We start from the raw sequence: 18,324 nt of genomic DNA on the forward strand, positions 1-18,324 counted from the left end.
GTCTGGCTGCAAAAGTCAATTTTACAAACATTTTCAGAACAACAGCACTTAATTACTTATATGCTCAAATAAATTACATTACAAAAATGACCCACAAAAACACCTCATTTATACCAGTGGAAAGGTAGGCTAATTATTGTTTTTTTTTAAGGTAGGTGGGATGTTGATGTGAGGGTATTTTTCAAATATCTATTTTTGTACATTTAATGTAAAATTAAATTTGTAATATGTAATATGTAATATATATATATATATATATATATATATATATATATATATATATATATATATATATATGTATATATATGTACAAATCAAAACTGTAGGCTATATTAAAATTTAGAGATAAATATTTAAACTTATATGCAATTTAACGATTTATGTACTATGTTGAATACGCTGTTACGTCAAGAAATCAATAGAAACAGCAAGACTTGTTGGGTTGGTGCAGTGGTTAGGACACACAAATAGACTGACACACGCCCCCCATCGATATTTGAACAACTGCAAACCTATGAATAAACGAGAACATTTGCAAATAGGAGAAGAAATTGTGATGCCCTGATGGATAAAGGTGCAGTTTCCATTCTATGACTGGAGGTGTCAGCTGGTGTCCAAAGACAGTGAGCGTTGACTGACTAACCCCTCTCTGCAGAGACACTCTGGATGCTGCTGCTCATCATCTCGTGCGTTTTCAAACAAGTTTTGCCTAGGGCTATTCTTTCGTTTTTACTTGTCTTTATTCATTCATACAGCAGTGTGTACGTTGAAAATTGTGTATAAGTAGGCTAGAAAATGTGAGGCAGTGCTAAAGGTGGGACCTGCACTGCGAGACTTAGTTATTAGTTATTAGCTGCTTTGTTTGTTGTCTGCATGAGGTAGATGTAGAAACAGCATTTCTTTCGCAATTTTCACCATGGATATCTCTGAAGACTCTGAAAACTCATCTCTGCTTTTCTTTAACTCGTCGGAACATACACAAGGTAGGTAGATATTGCTGGGAATCAGTTTTGTGGAAGTGAAGGTGAATTTAGTTTGTTTCAAAGAAACAGAACTGATGTTTTGAACTTGTTCGCGAATAAAACATTGTCTACAGAATACGTCAACAGCTTATTCTTCGTATTATTATTAACCTATATGAGAAATGTTTAGTTATATACATATGGTATAGATATGTAGGTGGTGCATAACATGTCATTAAGTGTTTTTCTTTTTTCTTTTAATAAAGATCGATATTTTGATTTCTGTGAACGTATAAGAGAAAGTGTATAGGCACTGTGGCACCATTTATTTTTTACCATAAAAACAGCATAATCTAAAAAGAATTAGCAAAATGCTGCTTAATAAATGCTGTATACACCACTGGACTTTTTAAATTCATTTTCACTTCTTCTATTGCTTCTATTTTGTGCTTAGTGACCATGGGAGTCCAGTATGGAAATGCCATCTTTCCCAGTATTTTTGGAACCATATGTATTTTGGGCATCACTGGAAATTCTATTGTAATCTACACCATCTTTAAAAAGACCAAATGCCAGGCTAAACAAACGGTACCAGACATTTTTATATTCAATCTCTCTATTGTGGATTTGCTTTTCCTCCTCGGCATGCCCTTTCTCATCCATCAGCTCCTGGGAAACGGATCTTGGTGTTTCGGAGCCACCATGTGCAAAGTCATCTCTGCTTTAGATTCTAACAGCCAGACAGTGAGCACCTACATCCTTACAGTTATGACCTTGGACCGTTATGTGGCTACCGTCCACCCATTCCGCTTTAATCATGTCCGGACGACCTGTGTCGCCAGCACTGTGGTGGGGATGGTGTGGGCACTCTCTCTGATCTCCATCACCCCTGTCTTAATGTACACTGGCTTGATGCCTCTCCACAGTGGCCAAGTGGGATGTGCTCTCCTGCTACCGAATCCATCCACCAGTATCTGCTGGTTCACCATCTATCAGTTTGTGCTGGCGTTTGCCCTTCCGTTAATGATTATCTGTGTGGTGTTCTTTAAAATCTTAAAGCATATGTCTACCACAGTGGCACCTCTTCCCCCGAGAAACCAACAAGTGCGCACCAAAAGTGTGACTCGGATGGCTGTGGCCATCTGTTTGGCATTTTTCATCTGTTGGGCTCCGTACTACATCCTTCAACTTGTCCATCTGGGAATACAGAAACCCAGTGCCTCGTTTTATTATGTCTATCATTTTGCCATTAGCATGGGCTACGCTAACAGCTGCATTAACCCTTTTCTCTATATTATTCTAAGTAAGACCTTTAAGCGGCAGTTTATAGTCGCTATCCAGCCTGCCCACAACCACTTTCGGGTCAACCCGAGCACCACAGAGGCCACTGTGTCCCTCCGTCTGGCTGCAGACTGCCAAAGACATATTCCTGCTGATACCTCAGAGTAATTACAGATGATTAACGGCTTGAGTGATAGGATTTATTTGTTTTCTTGGTCCAGATGGAACATACTTTTAATATATATGTAGGCTTATGACAAGCAAGGGTATGCACTGCAGAGCTCAATAGAATGACTGACAGTCTGGTTGAACAGTCAGGATGAAGTGAAGAATCTTTGAGCAGCTGTGCAACTACATGCTGACGAATAACAATGTCCATCACAGGCAGAACACAAAACACAGCAGCTGCTTGTCATTAAAACAATATGCTGTTTCATTATATACATAAAATGTTAATTAAAGTTAAAGAAAAGCTAGAAAGTATAAACATTGTGATGGAACAATAGATCATGTTATCTCTGTGCACTGTGTGTGTGTTTGCATTATGTATTTATTCATCATGCCTAAGTCATGAACATGTTTACAGTAAATGTGTAATAGTGTAACTGTATCATTTTATTTGATTCACTGAAATGTTAAAGGGTTAGTTCACCCAAAAATGCAAATAATGTCATTTATTACTCACCCTCATGCTGTTCCACACCCGTAAGACCTTCGTTCATCTTCGGAACACAAATTAAGATATTTTTTGTTGAAATCCGATGGCTCAGTGAGGCCTGCATAGCCAGCAATGACATTTCCTCTCTCAAGATCCATTAATGTACTAAAAACATATTTAAATCAGTTCATGTGAGTACAGTGGTTCAATATTAATATTATAAAGCGACGAGAATATTTTTGGTGCGCCAAAAAAACAAAATAACGACTTATATAGTGATGGCCGATTTCAAAACACTGCTTCATTAAGCTTCGGAGCGTTATGAATCTTTTGTGTCGAATCAGCGGTTTGGAGCGCCAAAGTCACGTGATTTCAGCAGTTTGGCGGTTTGACACGTGATCCGAATCATGATTCAACACAAAAGATTCATAACATTCTGAAGCTTAATGAAGTAGTGTTTTGAAATCGGCCATCACTATATAAGTCGTTAATTAGTTTTTTTGGCGCACCAAAAATATTCTCGTCACTTTATAATATTAATATTGAACCACTGTACTCACATGAACTGATTTAAATATGTTTTTAGTACATTTATGATCTTGAGAGAGGAAATGTCATTGCTGGCTATGCAGGCCTCACTGAGCCATTGGATTTCAACAAAAATACGAAGGTCTTATGGGTGTGGAACGGTATGAGGGTGAGTAATAAATAACATTATTTGCATTTTTGGGTGAACTAACCCTTAAAGTTATATGTATACTTGGATTTTTACTTATTAGAACAGGAAACAGTTCAGCAGTAAGTGATTGGTTGTGTTTGATATTTTATCATTGTTTTGGTAGATCCCCTTTGTGTATATTCAAAAGTATTTAAGTAATTACCATGTGTTGTTAAGCTATGATACAAGTATGCTTCTGTAAAAGCCATCAGTCCAGTGTTATTTTTAACTTTTTTGTGAAACAATCGATAAGAATAATTAAAAAAAGTTTTAATAATTATTAAATTCTAGATAAAGAACTTCCCTACCTATAAACCCTGAAGATAAATCCACCAATTGGTGAAATCGCTCTTACCATGGAAAATGGAGCTCAGCAGTAACCACGCTTTCCCATAAGCATTGAAAATTACAAAATCAAATCAGTCTTTCTACACTCTCAACCAACTATTATAATATTTCAATATTTTGTAGTAGGTATGTCAAAAGTACTGGTACTTCGGTATACTAAAATTAATAAAATGTAATAGTACCAGTTTTTCTACGCTACTGGTAATGTTGACAGGACAATGCATGATGAGGAATTAATTTAAGCACACTTGTTTATGTCTTGAGTCATATCTTTTAGTATTGTGACAATTAACAGTATATTTAATCAAAAATACAGTACAAGTAATATTACAATTTTAAAATAACTTTCTGTTTTAATATATTATAAAATGTAAATAATTTATGTGATGATTAAGCTGAATTTTTAGTAGCCATTACTCCATTCTTTATTGTTACATGATCATTCAGAAATCATTAATATGCTTATTTGGTGCTTAAGTTTATTATTATTATCATCAATGTTGAAAACAGATGCTGCTTAATACTTTTGTGCAAACATAATATTTATTCATGATTCTTTTCTGAATAGAAAGTTCAAAAGAACAGGATTTGAAATTGAAATATTTTGTAACATTATAAATGTCTTTATTGTCACTTTGAAACAATTTTATGCATCCCTTCTTAATAAATGTATTTCAATTTCATAAAAGTCCATAAGTACACATCTTTTTTAAACTTAAAATGAAATCTTGCAATGATGTTATTCAACTTGATGCTGGCTGCTGTGGTTCAAGGCTTTTTTGAAAGTCCTATTAAGACAGTTCCTATTGGACACAATGATGCTTGAGAGGTGCATTGACAATTTTGCCCTTTTGTTTTGTGTCTCTAATGACACAGAAAATGGTCACATCATCTTGAGGTTTTGTAGAGCCACTAAAGATATAGATATTGGAGGTTGCTCATATAGTAAATAGAAAAGTCCTTGAGTCGTAAAAGGGAGTTTAAAGAGGCAAATGCTTCCTCAGAGCTGTCTTAATGTGTAAGATGTGAAATGTGAATACATTTTGTCATAGCAACAGACAGTCTCATGGTAACAGAGTCATCTATTTTTCATACATTGCCCCTTTATATGCCCAATGTCTTCAAACTAATGAAGACTAAAGTCCATAGATGAACAGACACTGCACACATTTGCTGGCATATACAACAGCAGGTTCATCAGACAAGGTATAACCATTTACATGTTATGAACCTTACATGTATATAATAGCGTACATGAAAAAATAAATAAATAAAAAAATAAAAATTCATCCTACATTTGATAAAGCACATAACCCTATACTAACCCTAACCAGTGACAAATAAGAATGTTCACGATAAAAAAAAAAATAAAATAAAAAAAAAAACGTTTTAAAGATTAAAACATGCCAAGTTCAGAATGTGCAACATTCTTAGAATTGTACTTTGTGTATTTATGTTTCAAATGGTTTTGAAAAACATTCATACCATTTCAAGAAATGTTTAAATTTAATGAATAAATGTCATGTGGTGTAACACAAGTAAAAGGTAGTAACATATTTTCCTTGAATACTTATGTCATTCGAATTGTTTATTTCAGCCACAATCTTATCGACTGCAAAGAGGAACTGCCACTCCACACAGAAATATACACACACAGTGATGGACGATCAAAACATCATAAGATTGCAAGGTCGGCCATAGGCAACATTTGCTTTTGTTGTTGAGGTTTTCTCTTTTTTAGAAACCAATCCCCCCCACCACAAAATAAAAACAGTATTAAAGAAACAATTGACATAAAAACGAAGTATATTACAATATAAATTGCACAAGATACAAAAGTATTGCACAAATATATTAATATTAGAGAAACCTTAGTGCAATAATAAAGCATTGTTCCTCAGACTTACTCACCTTGTCTTTCTTTTAGCAAACTCATCTATGATATTATCATAGACAGGAGCACTTGATGCTGCATTGCTGAGGTAGAGAAGGTGTTTGCATACTGTATGTGTGTTACGGGGCTGGTGAAAGGTTGATTCTGAATGGTTAAAGAATGTTTTAAGGAGTGCAATTAATTTTCAGGAAACGTACAGCTAATGTAGTTTCAGGCAGGTCTTGACCACATTACACTTATCCCTTTTAATTCACACATGCTTGCTCAATCAATCAATTGATCAATCAAGCAATCTCTCTCTCTGTCTCTCTCTCTCTCTAATAACTGCATTAGTCTGCATATTAATGGCTCAAGCCTCCGTTAGTAGCTCTAAAATGACATTTGGGAAATAACAATGGAGGCTTGGGGTGAGACAAAAACCTTACAAAATATCTAAACAATATCTTGAGGTGTGGTAACCAATATAAGTGGAATAATTGATTCCGGGCTGTTGAATTATTAGAAATATAATCTACACCCGAGGTCCGCTTTGTGTTGTGGCCACAATACGACCTCGGGTCAGTGTGCATTATTTTTCTAATAATTCATCCATTGGGTGTTTGTTACGAGTGGCTGCAGTGAATGCACAACAAAGGAGAATTCAACAGAAAACTTTTATTAACACTTAAACTAAGAACTCTCAGGAGATTGCAGAGAAATACTAGAAAACACAACCACTACACATAAATGAGACCGAACCAAGAACTGAGGAAACTAAGGGCTGAAATACACAGAGAGATAATTAACCAGAACAGAAACATGTGCAGGAATTAATTAACAACCTAGGAACAAAGAACACAGGCAAATGAGAACAGGAGAATTACAACAAAACTCAAGAAACCAAACCAAAACAGAACTATATGTTACAGTGTTACATTATATTAATAAGAAACTGCTGATGGTGAAACTATATAATAATATCGAGATAGGACTAACTGCAGCACCGCAGAACCGTACGTCATGACAATCTGAGGACGACAGCGCCAGACTAACAGTCCAGCCTGGTCTCATTGTTAATACGTAGGTATTAATACGTAACTTTCAAAGACACAAAACGTACATTTTTGTACGTTTAGAAAGGTGCTAAAACTTATATTGACGTAATTATGGCACTAAAACGTAAAAATACTTACGTTTTTACAGCGGAAAAAACGTAAAATATTTACGAATCTTATCATGTCTTAAAGATATATGTATAATTTCCCTTTTATCGTTTTGTAGATAAATGTAAGATCCCTAAACCCCATCCCGAACCTAAAAACCTACCCATTTTATACAGAATGTTAAAAGAATAAAACATAATGGGCAGAAATGTGTAGGAAAATGACAATTTTAGTAAAAATATAACATTAAAACGATATTTTGAGCCACTAATCCTACACCTACCCCTAAACCTACCCATAGCCATTTCTTTAAACTACCTACTAATATAAATAAAAGAGTGACAGACAAACAAGCGTAATCACAATAATTTTTTTTTTTTTTGTTGCGAAAATGTCAAAAGTGGTACCAAAAGTAGTTCAAATGATGATGATGAGTTCCAGTCAGTCTTAACTGGCGGTAATAGTTTTTTATAGGGTACAGAGCAGAATTTAATTTATTAATCCATGAAAATATGATGAATCCGGCTTCTCTCCGTGAAGGCGCGACACTCATTTCAAATGTCAATCCACTGAAACACGGCATGTCGCAATCTGTGACGAAGCAGGTGAGAACCAATGAGCGTTTGATATCAGTGCCGTAAACCATGTCGTAACGCTTTTCGAGGGTGGCGCTACTTTCAAATTTGAATCATAACGAGCGCGAGCTTTGACTGTGATGGTCGCTGTTGCTGAGAATCAAAATAAAGATCGATGGATAAAGGGCTGAATTTGGATCTGTTCCTTACAAACATATGGATTCTAAAGATTGGGAGTACAGCGAACAAATAAAATTGATGTGATTTGTGAATTTATGTTGTGTTTTGGTGGTGTATCTTATGGTTGTATTGTCAGTCACTGCATAGGAGAAAACGCCTTCTGTGTCGCACAGCAAACAAACTAAATATTACAAAATGGTTAAACAATTACAGAAAATTTATTCATAAGGTTTTAAATTGTAGTCTTGTTTAACATTATGCAATCCTCCGAAACGAGCAGCACAAGTCACGAACAGAAATGTTATTTCATATTAAGTAGATGAGTAAACTGCTTTCAATAAATTCGACTAAAAACAACATTAAATCATTAAAGCCACGATTTTAATATTAATACATGGGAATTCATATACATTCACACTTTACGTTACATGATTTACGTTTTTATTGCTGTTAATACGTAAGTATTTTTACGTTTTAGTCCTCTAAATACGTCAATGTTGTACGTTTTTGTGTGTATGAAAACGTAAGTAAATGTACGTGTGGTAGAACCACAATTTACGTAAAAATACACACGTATTCTCATGAGATCACGTTGAACAGTCTGAGGGCGGAGCAAATTTATCTTCATAGGCATTCCTCCATTTGGAGCATTTTAAAGTTTAAAACCAGGTTAATGTCAAATATTTTATTAAAACGGACTAACTGAAATTATAGATACTTGCTTTTTGTTAATAGCTTAATCATATAAATTTATATATATATATAAATGTGTGTGTGTATGCATATATATATATATATATATATATATATATAATATATGCATACACACACACACAAAAGTTACAAGGATATATGTGTTAAACATACATGTTGTATTAAACCCCCTTGTAACCTTTTAAATATTTTTTAAAGTTAAAGTTCAGCAATTTATTTCACAAATGATTAACTGAATATAAATTGAACACAAAGCTTAAACACTAAAAATGACAAACATTTATTTATTTGACGTAAAATGTATATTTTACTCAAGCATTTCATGATGAATGAACCATTTTTTATAGTACATAATACACATTACACAGTTGTACACTAGATTACATGAATTAAGCAAATTCAGATCTATCAAAACCAAAACACAAAAGTTATTTAATTAATAAAATTTACTTTTCCCCCTAAGTATCAAATGCATCATATACTAGCTGTGCTTTGCTCTAAAACAAAAAGTATAAAATAAAAAAAAGAGAGTAAATTGAACAAATTATTGCACAGCAGGTACATGATGACAAATTAAATATATTTAAAAAAAAAAAAAAAAAAAAAAATTCTCCATAAACATTTTTGTCCAGACACTCATTAAGAAAAATGTCCATATCATCCTTAATTTGGAAGCAAAACACTAAAGGCTCTTTGGCCAGTTGTCTGTCATCATCCGTTTCAGCCTGTGAAAGTTGAAGAGGGGCTTTTTCCTGGTCCTCCTCTTTCAATATCAGAAAGCACAGCTCTTCCACTAAACCTTTGAAGACTTTTGGTTGTTGTGCAGCTGTTTAAGTGCAGCGCAGAGGTCTTCTGTGATCAGTGGCTCCTTCATGAGAGAAGGGTACAAACAAATGGGATGAAATGTTGGAAGTGTATTTAACAATACTTTGTGTTGTAGTTAGGATGTAGCATAGCATGTATAATAAAGTTTTGACATTCTTATTTTTCTCATGTTTATATATTGGAGACACAAATCATACCCTGTCACTAATAAAAATGAATCAATCATGTTCAGTTTAAATTTTTTTTAAAAAGGCAAGCAATTCATAGGGCTTTTCACACTGCATTTAAGCCCGGGTTATCGTCGTTCTAAACACCACTTTGTATATTAACGTGCTTTTGACAGTCACAGAAACACTGTGCATTGTATATAAATAGAAAATTCAGCGTTGGAAAGAAAAAACAACAAATGCTGACAGAAAATGCAACAATTGCAGTGCAGAAAATACTGTTTAATTCTTTTATAGTCTGAAATGTCCATTCAGGATAAACTTGATAGTGAAGTTGGCTAATTGTAATATGAGGATGTACAATGCCTGAGCATTTATGTAAACATATTGTGTGCTTTGTTCATCCAATCAATGACACTGACACTGCAAATATGCAAATAAGGACGTTGACCCAGGGTTTAGTAATGTACAGTGTGAAACGCTGCGTATGAATACTCAGGATTAACTGTTAACCTCAGGTAAATGATGATCAGTGTGAAATCAAGATAACCCAGGATTCCATTTACCTGGGGTTAACAATCACCCATGCAGGGTAAACTATTTAAAGTATGAAAAGCCCTCATATTTGTTTTTCATTCTAATGAAAAGAGAAGTTCATACATTTTTAAAAACTTTCAAATTTCCCTTCTTTTTCTTACCATTAACATGAAGATCCCACAGTCAATAGAGCCGGCCAACTGTTGTGGAACCTTCTAAAACAATACAATATTATTAAGTTATTCCTGGAAAAGATTTGACAGATATAACAACACACCATCTGTATAAGTAGCTTATGTCTTTATGACGCCTTATAAAACTAACCTTGTTTTTGACCAGCTTCCATTGTTCTGGGGTGATTCTGCTTGTCAATTTACTGCACTGCAAAATCAAACAGAAAAACTAAAATATATAACCATAAAAAATGCATAAGAGAGACAAGTTTCGTTGTTCTAAAGTCAAAATTACTACTTACTGCATTGCAAAAACAACATTTTAAATTCAGAATATAAAAGAAACGTTCATACCTCCATGGACAACAGCCTTTTTGAAGTGAATTTGAAGGTGTGCATTCAACCTGTGCCGTCAGTAAACACTGGGATTTGCATCGCTGCAAATGAATCCTCTCCGAATCCTAATATGCCTCTAAAAATCCACATAAACATTGGTGAGTATTAGAAAATGTAACCAATAAATAAACGTGATCGATTAAAACATAACAGAAAGAAACTTTTTACCGTATTCTCGTCTTCCGCCATTGTTTTTGTCGCTAACCCCGCCCACATACGGCGTGAGACTGTTACTTCGCCCACTTCCGGCCACAGGCTTTTGGTCTGGCGCTGTTGTCCTTGGGAAATACGACCCGTAGGAGCGTTTACTAAAGTTGCGCCCCTATCGACAACAGGACACTTTCATTTTAATTCATGAAATACGACCCATAGGAGCGTTTGCTAAAGTTGCGCCCCTATCGACAACAGGTCACGTTCATTTTGATGGATTGTTGCCTTTTATCTGCATCATGTTTCAGGTTTCGCGTAGCAGAGCATTGCAATATATAACAATATGCAGTCATGCGATCATGGGTTCGATCCCAGGGAACGCATGTACTCATAAAGTGTATATGCATTATAAATCACTAAGGGTAGGTTTAGGGGTGGGGTGGGTGTAGTTGTTAATAAAAAATGAGTTTTGGTAAATGGTGTAAAACGTCCACACATTGCATTTAATTGAACACGCATTTTGATTGGTAACGACAGTCATACGTCATTTCATGACGACAGACGTAACACGACACTGTCATTATTTTTACGCCAGCTAGAGGGCGCATGAAGATGACAACATGTCACATTCTACTTGGAGCTGTTCATGTCCTCAGAAGTTTCAATTGCATCACTATCAACGCCAAAATGAATCTGCAGCGGTCAGGTGGGTACAGTAGTCATGTAGTACAAGTCAGAGCTCTTAAAACACTGTTTTAGAGTTTAATTATGAGTTGAATAATACTTTTTTACACGTCAGAATCTCATAATTGCAGTAATTCTGACATGGTGTGAACACACCTAAATAGCAAAAGTAATTCTGCATTCCATTCAATTCGGAAGCGGGATGTCGGAGCTTGGAATGACGTCACACCTGAGTTGACCATGTTCCAGTACACAGCTCAGAAAACTAAGATGGTTTCTGGGCAAACCATTGTTGTGCTTGCTCTTTCGGAATACAAACACATTAAAAAGCTGTATTTTGCACAGATAATTTTGAGGTATCATATCCACAAATAGAGGTTGTCTAGTACTATATAACATCATATCTTAAAGCAGCAGTCTGTAACTTTTTTTGGTTAAAAATGATCCAAAATCGATTTTTGAGCAAGTACATAACCAGCCAGTGTTCAAAACTATCTCCTTACCTTAGCTTGATTCACAACGGTAAGCTTGTAATAATGTTTTATAATAAGAGTGGTACTGGTGGGTTTCCACGGGAAATTTGAGCATGCGGCCGATCGTCTTTGCGTCATTACGTCACGTCTGTAACCAGAAAGGAAGGAGTCCCAGCTAGTAGCTATATCATGTGAGGATGCTGCTTGTAACGGATCATTTATAGCCTTTTCTCACAGCAGCTGGAATAATTAAACTTATCATTTTGATGGCGGATTGTAATCCAGAAAGGTCTAAATGACAATCATCTGTGACAATTGGAGATTCACCCGTAGTCAAAAGCAAAAGACGTCGAACTGTGGAGTGGCTACAGAAATTGAATTCTACAGGTAACGCTAATACACACTAAATACACATAGTCATGCAATTCTGATGTTGTTAACATTAACATTTTTAAAACAAAGTATAACAATAATAATAATTTGCACAGATTGGCATGATCCGAGCTAAGCGATCGTTAGATTTAATCACCATTGGCAGCGCGGTTACTTACTTGTTCAGATGACATTTTCCGGTGAAAATTCTTATTTTGGTCATACTTCCAAGATGTAGAATCTGTGTTTCCGAAGTACAATATCCACACCGACGTGGTGACTGACACCAAACATTAGATTCATCCGCACTGAGGAGCTGTGCCGATGCACAACGCACATAACGATAATAATTCCGCATATAACTGCAAGTGCAGGTTTCAATCCGGCAATTTATCTCAAAAATCCTGTAATCCAGAATTCAATGAATTCTGGGGTAGGCTAGGCCATCCATCTGTTTCATCTGATCCATCTGGGGACAGTCGTGGCCTAATGGTTAGAGATAATCAAAACTGAAAATACAAAGGATTAGCACTAATGGTTAGAGAGTCAGACTGGTAACTAGAAGGTTGGGGGTTCGATTCTCAATACTGGCAGGAAAATGACTGAGGTGCCCTTGAGCAAAGCACCTAATCCCTAATCCCTCCCCGGGTGCCATAGCAAAATGGCTGCCCACTGCTCCGGGTGTGTGTGTCCACAGCTTGCAGTGTGTGTGTGTGTGTGTGTGTGTTCACTACTCAATACTCCTAATGTGCACTAACTTGGGTTACATGTAGAGGACGAATTCCGAGTAGGGGGTTACCATACTTGGCCTTCGCATATCACTTTCACTTCTCACTGTTGTATCCTTCATGGCCCGGGAAATGAAGGACGCATTTCGAGACCACATTTGAAGGAGCCTTCGATTTAGGACAGGCTCAGCCTTCGTTGCGCTGCTGTGACACAATGCATCCTCTTAATTAGGATGCAGCTCAGGACCAGGGTTTGGAACCAATGGTGTTGAGCACTTCTGTCATGCTATGATAAGACTAATCAAAAATTAAAATAAAAAGGATTACATCTATTAATTACAAAGGGGGAAATGAAACTAAAATTTTGATTTGGCTTCTTGAGGCAGACAGTGGATAGGTTTGTGCAGCACACTTGAATGAAAAAGTGTTTTTTTTTTTTTTTTTTATATATGTTACAGGTTATTCCACAAACACCTGAATACTGTGTTACTCAGTGTAAACTTGAGTAAATAGTGTCATCTAATATGGGCACCAAAATGAAACCGTGAGGCTCATGGAGCTCATAGAAAAAAATGGATCATGCTCAACAGACATCTGTCCTTTATTTGCCTAATAAAAGTACACTTTGTAAAATATTGTGTTAATAAACATGTTTATAGTGCACAAAGTTTAGCGTGGCAAAAAACAGTGCAACCATTATACAAGAAATCAGTGTGTGATTCTGGTTGCCATGACAACTTCATGTGCTTACATTTGTCATTGTAAAATCACTTATATTTGGTTACGTCATATTTTAGATTTCATCATGTATATTTTGTTTAATTTTAAAAAATTTGTCTTAGTGTTTTACTGTAAGTTACATGTAGATGTGTAGTTAATTTCAGGCAGAGGCAGTTCGTACAGTATAATTTAGAACATCTTATTAATTGAGAGACCGTATGGACTGTGAATACGTACAGAAAAGCTAAAATGTGATTAAAATGGTGACTGACCAAAGCAACTGACTTGGTCTGGTCACCCCTCCACTTGTTAAGTATTGTATGCTAATAGTTGAGCACTGTCGTTTTTGCTACAATGACATTTTACAACCTCAACTAGTCGCTTTGTCATAAAAAGGTCAAATTATCTGAAATTTCTGAATTATTGACCTCGACATACAGTCATTAGGGTCTGGGTCTGCTCTATGATTATAATTTCCTGTTTTTTTTTTGTTGTTTTTTTTATCACCACAAGACAAGAGTTTTATTTTCAAAAATTTCACTCTTTTAATCAGGCTTTTTTTCTTCTGTTGTGATTCCAGACAATCACCCTGACATTGCTGAACTTATTTGATAAATATTAAAATGAAGTAGCCTATAATTCAGAAGTATTCATCATATATGTTTATTCAAGTCCCATTGAGTATATTTTTAATATAAATTAATAGATGCTGACACATACAAAGTGTCATGTCGCTGACCTATATGCTACACAAAATATAGCATAATAACAAGTCAAGTCATATTTTTGTAGCACTTTATACAATACAGACTGTTTCAAAGCAGCTTTACAGTGATAAACAGGAAAATAATGATTAATTCAGTTCAATTTGGCATTTTCCTTTCAGAGCTGCTTTACAGCCAAATTATTAAATTAGTTCAATTTGGCTATAAAACAACTCTGCAGAAAACAGTGATGTCATCGTCCATCTCAGTTCATTTCTCATCAAATAGTGTCAGTGCAGTTAGACCAAAGATAATGTTGAATATTAAGTTTATTATATTATATATAATATTAATATAACAAGATTGAAATTCCTTGTGTTTTGTCACTCAATCCCTAGTGCTACACAAGCTATTAAAATAGGCCTATGTTGGATATATATGACACATAAAGAGAATAATGTTATAACCACCAATCTCTCTTACTGAGCTGTTTATGGGTCAATGGCATTTTTTTTTTTTTTTTGTCCAAAGGCCTTAATAATAATAAAAAACAAAGATATGACGTAAGGTAGTACAACTAGATCTCTTTTATTGAATCCAAAAGGTTTTAATTATATTTTGGTACATATAAAAAGGTGTCAAAAGGTAATTCGGTTTAACCGTCCAAAGGCCAATATAGCCATTTCATTTGTGATTAAAATATCTTAAAATCTAATATATAAATATATATATATATATATATATATATATATATATATATTTTATTTTTATTCTGGCATGGTTTTATAACATCATTAACATAGTGCAAAATAGTATTAAAATTGGTAGAAGTCTTTGCTTTGTTATGAGAAAGAATATCCAAAAAAATGAATTTCATTGATGTCATTCAAAGTAACCAATATAACCATTTTGGATCAAGTCATGCGGTCAGTATCATGTGACAGTATGTGACGTCATTCAGACACGTGCAAAGGACCACATGGTTGTGAAGCAAAGTAACTAACTCTCTTTTAACTATTTGAAAAATGAATGTTTTCACTTGCTCATACGCATGTCCCGAAACATCAGGTCATTCGGTACAACCGCTATAAAACATGGAAAATGTTGTAATATTTTAAAAACTTGTACTAAATATAAAATGTTTAATTGTCCTTTTGCTTGCTAGCTAGCAAGCTAACTAACTAGCTAGCTAGACATCAGATAACAATGTGGGCATTGTTCAAAAATATCGTCATTCGGTATAAACAAAAGTGTCATTCGGTAAAACTCTGGTAAATTTTGGTTAAACCGAATTACTTTCTTGGTGAGAAATTTTGTCCATCTTGTAAAAAATGACAAAAGCAGTGTTAATTGATTATAAAAACCACATAATCTCATTAACAGTTAATAAAACTTCAAAAGTAATTATATCTCCGTTATGTTTTTTTTTTTACACTTTTAAAAACCTTATTCGTCAATGACCCTTACATGTGTGTTGTATACTAGAAAGATTTAAAGAAGTCTAAGACCCATCCTTCTAGACGCATCCCTTTAGTGATGTTTCTGAGTATACTAAAAGAGAGCAGATACTCAAGATAACAAGCTTTAAGTTCTCTAAGCTGTGATTACCTTGACACACAGTTAACAATAGCATATGGACTTTTTCCAATGTGAAAACCATTGCCAACCTTGTATTATGCAGACCACGGGCCCACTGATTTATCACTGATGTAAACTGACCTCTGATTTTATTTATTATTATTTCTTTAATTTTTTTGCAAAATATAAATAATATATATATATAATATATATATATATATATATATATACACACACACACACACACACATTTAAAATGTTGTTAAACTAAAACAATAAATCACACATTCTGTGTAAAGTTATGCATTTTGACAGCTGAAAATTTGAATAATGACAAATAACAGCATCTCAGTTAATGAGATGCATCTGAATTACACTATATGTAAAATTCTTATATAGGCCTATATATTTAAAGGGATGTCACCAAATATGATTTGAGATAGCATAAATGCATAATTCTCAATTAGCTAGGTTATTATGATAATGAAGATGTGAAATGTACATAAAATAAAATAGAAACACCAACAACAACATGCCACTGGGGGCCTTCTGCCCCATTTCTAAGGGCCTTACTTTAACTTTTCACTTCAAAATACAAACAATATTCAAATCTAATTGTTTAATGAATTAACACCCCCACCCCCCATTAACAAACAGACATATAAACTTTAACATAATGTAAATTCACAGATATATATAAATAAATATAAACTTTCTGAATGGAAAGTACACTCTTATAAAGGTTCCAAAAGTTATTTTTTTTATTTATTTTTTTTAGTGATGCCATAGAAGAACCATTTTTCCCCCCAAAGAACCTTTCAGTGAACAGTTCTAAAAAGAACTGTTCTAGGAAAAAAGAACAGTTCCTTAGAACTTTTTCTTAACCATCAATGCCAATAAATACCTTAATTTTTAAGAGTGTAAGCTATTTTTTTACAGTTCTTTTCCACATGTGCATCTTAAACTTACCTTGATCCATGGAGGGGCATCTTGTTCTACTGGTGTTTTATGAATTTGCTCTTGGGTTATTTGGTTATTAAAGAACTATTGATGGATGCAGATCTCAGAAGAGTTCAAAGGAGTCCTTTGATCAGTGATATGTTACATAAATCTACTTCCAGTGTTTTGTTTTTTATTTTTTATTTATTTTTTCATTCAGAAGCCTTTGTTATTTATTTCATGTGATTTGACATAAACCTTGAGGTCAGAGGCATGCAGTAAAAATAACATTACGAAAAAAACAAAATAAAAGGTCAATTGCTTCTGCTTAAAACAAATTTAAGGTTAAAATCAAGTGTTGTTTACTTTAAATGAGCAGTTTCTTTGTCTTATATGGACCTATTATTTGGCTTATATTTAAGGGGCTATATGTAAAACATTTTCATGTACAACCCCAAAAAAAGTTGGGACATTTTGTAAAATGCAATAAAATCAAGAATCTGTGATTTGTTAAGTCTCTTGAACTTTTAACTAATGTTTTCACTGGCCAAATTAATTGCATTTTGTAAATATAAACAAATTTTAATTTTGATGGCTGCAACACACTGCAAAAATGTTGGGACAGAGGAAAAATAAAAGTCAAAAGATTACAGAATATCCAAGTTAAACTGTCCACAATTAGCAGGTGAATTGGTAATATGTGATGGCATCATGTTTGGATATAGTCTCACATAGCCAGATCTACATAGTCCATAGTCTCAAATATAGCCTACTTTATAATCAAACTATCATAACGGCGTAAATTAATGACCTCATCTGTCGCAATGCAAATATTGAAGAGTTGATGCAAATATATCCACATCACTTCCATCAGATTCTTTCTTAACTGCTGTTTTCTCACCACTGTCATTTTGTCATGTGTTATTGAGAGGAAAGTGTGCAGCACATATTTACATAACCATCTAAATGCTGCTCTCATAGCGTGGATGGCGTCGGGATATCAAGGTATTTCCAACTTCTTTTTACTTCTAAGCAAAGAACGAAAAAAAAAAAAAAAAACCTTTGCTGTGAGTATATCAGGGCCTTAAATCACGTTCAGTATCTTGTAATGTGTGTGCGAATGCAAGCACGAGCAATAAATTGCTGGTTGCAGTTCACTTAACGAACACTGGTGTCACTAATTGCAAGAGTATCTGAATTCTACATATAGCCCATTTAAATGTAGCAGTAGTAATAATGGGCCTGTATTAAAGAAACGTACAATATATTTAAAGAGACAGGTGAAACACCCTCATGTTGATAAAAACCTGCAAGTCACTTACTTTCTTCCATGAAATACAAAATGAAATGTTAAGCAGAATGATAGCCTCAAGGTGCGGTCACATTTACAGTTGCTTGGCAAAATT

General features: G+C 34.4%; 1 protein-coding gene and 1 long non-coding RNA gene across 2 annotated transcripts; one reads left to right on the forward strand and one right to left on the reverse strand.

Moving 5' to 3' along the window:
* The first annotated feature begins 335 nt into the window (after positions 1-335).
* Positions 336-2,954, forward strand: mchr1a (melanin-concentrating hormone receptor 1a). Its single transcript, XM_051896580.1, has 2 exons — positions 336-983; positions 1,417-2,954. The coding sequence occupies exons 1-2, from the start codon at positions 917-919 to the stop codon at positions 2,409-2,411; spliced, it is 1,062 nt and encodes a 353-aa protein (XP_051752540.1). The 5' UTR covers positions 336-916; the 3' UTR covers positions 2,412-2,954.
* A 5,669-nt stretch (positions 2,955-8,623) lies between these two features.
* Positions 8,624-11,067, reverse strand: LOC127514134 (uncharacterized). The gene is made up of 4 exons (XR_007930572.1): positions 10,529-11,067; positions 10,326-10,382; positions 10,163-10,216; positions 8,624-9,340 (listed from the first exon to the last, which is right to left on the reverse strand). It is a non-coding gene; the product is annotated as an uncharacterized LOC127514134 (long non-coding RNA).
* Between the last annotated feature and the right edge of the window lie 7,257 nt (positions 11,068-18,324).

This window comes from Ctenopharyngodon idella, chromosome 6 (assembly GCF_019924925.1).
Source record: "Ctenopharyngodon idella isolate HZGC_01 chromosome 6, HZGC01, whole genome shotgun sequence".
NCBI classification, from domain to species: domain Eukaryota; kingdom Metazoa; phylum Chordata; class Actinopteri; order Cypriniformes; family Xenocyprididae; genus Ctenopharyngodon; species Ctenopharyngodon idella.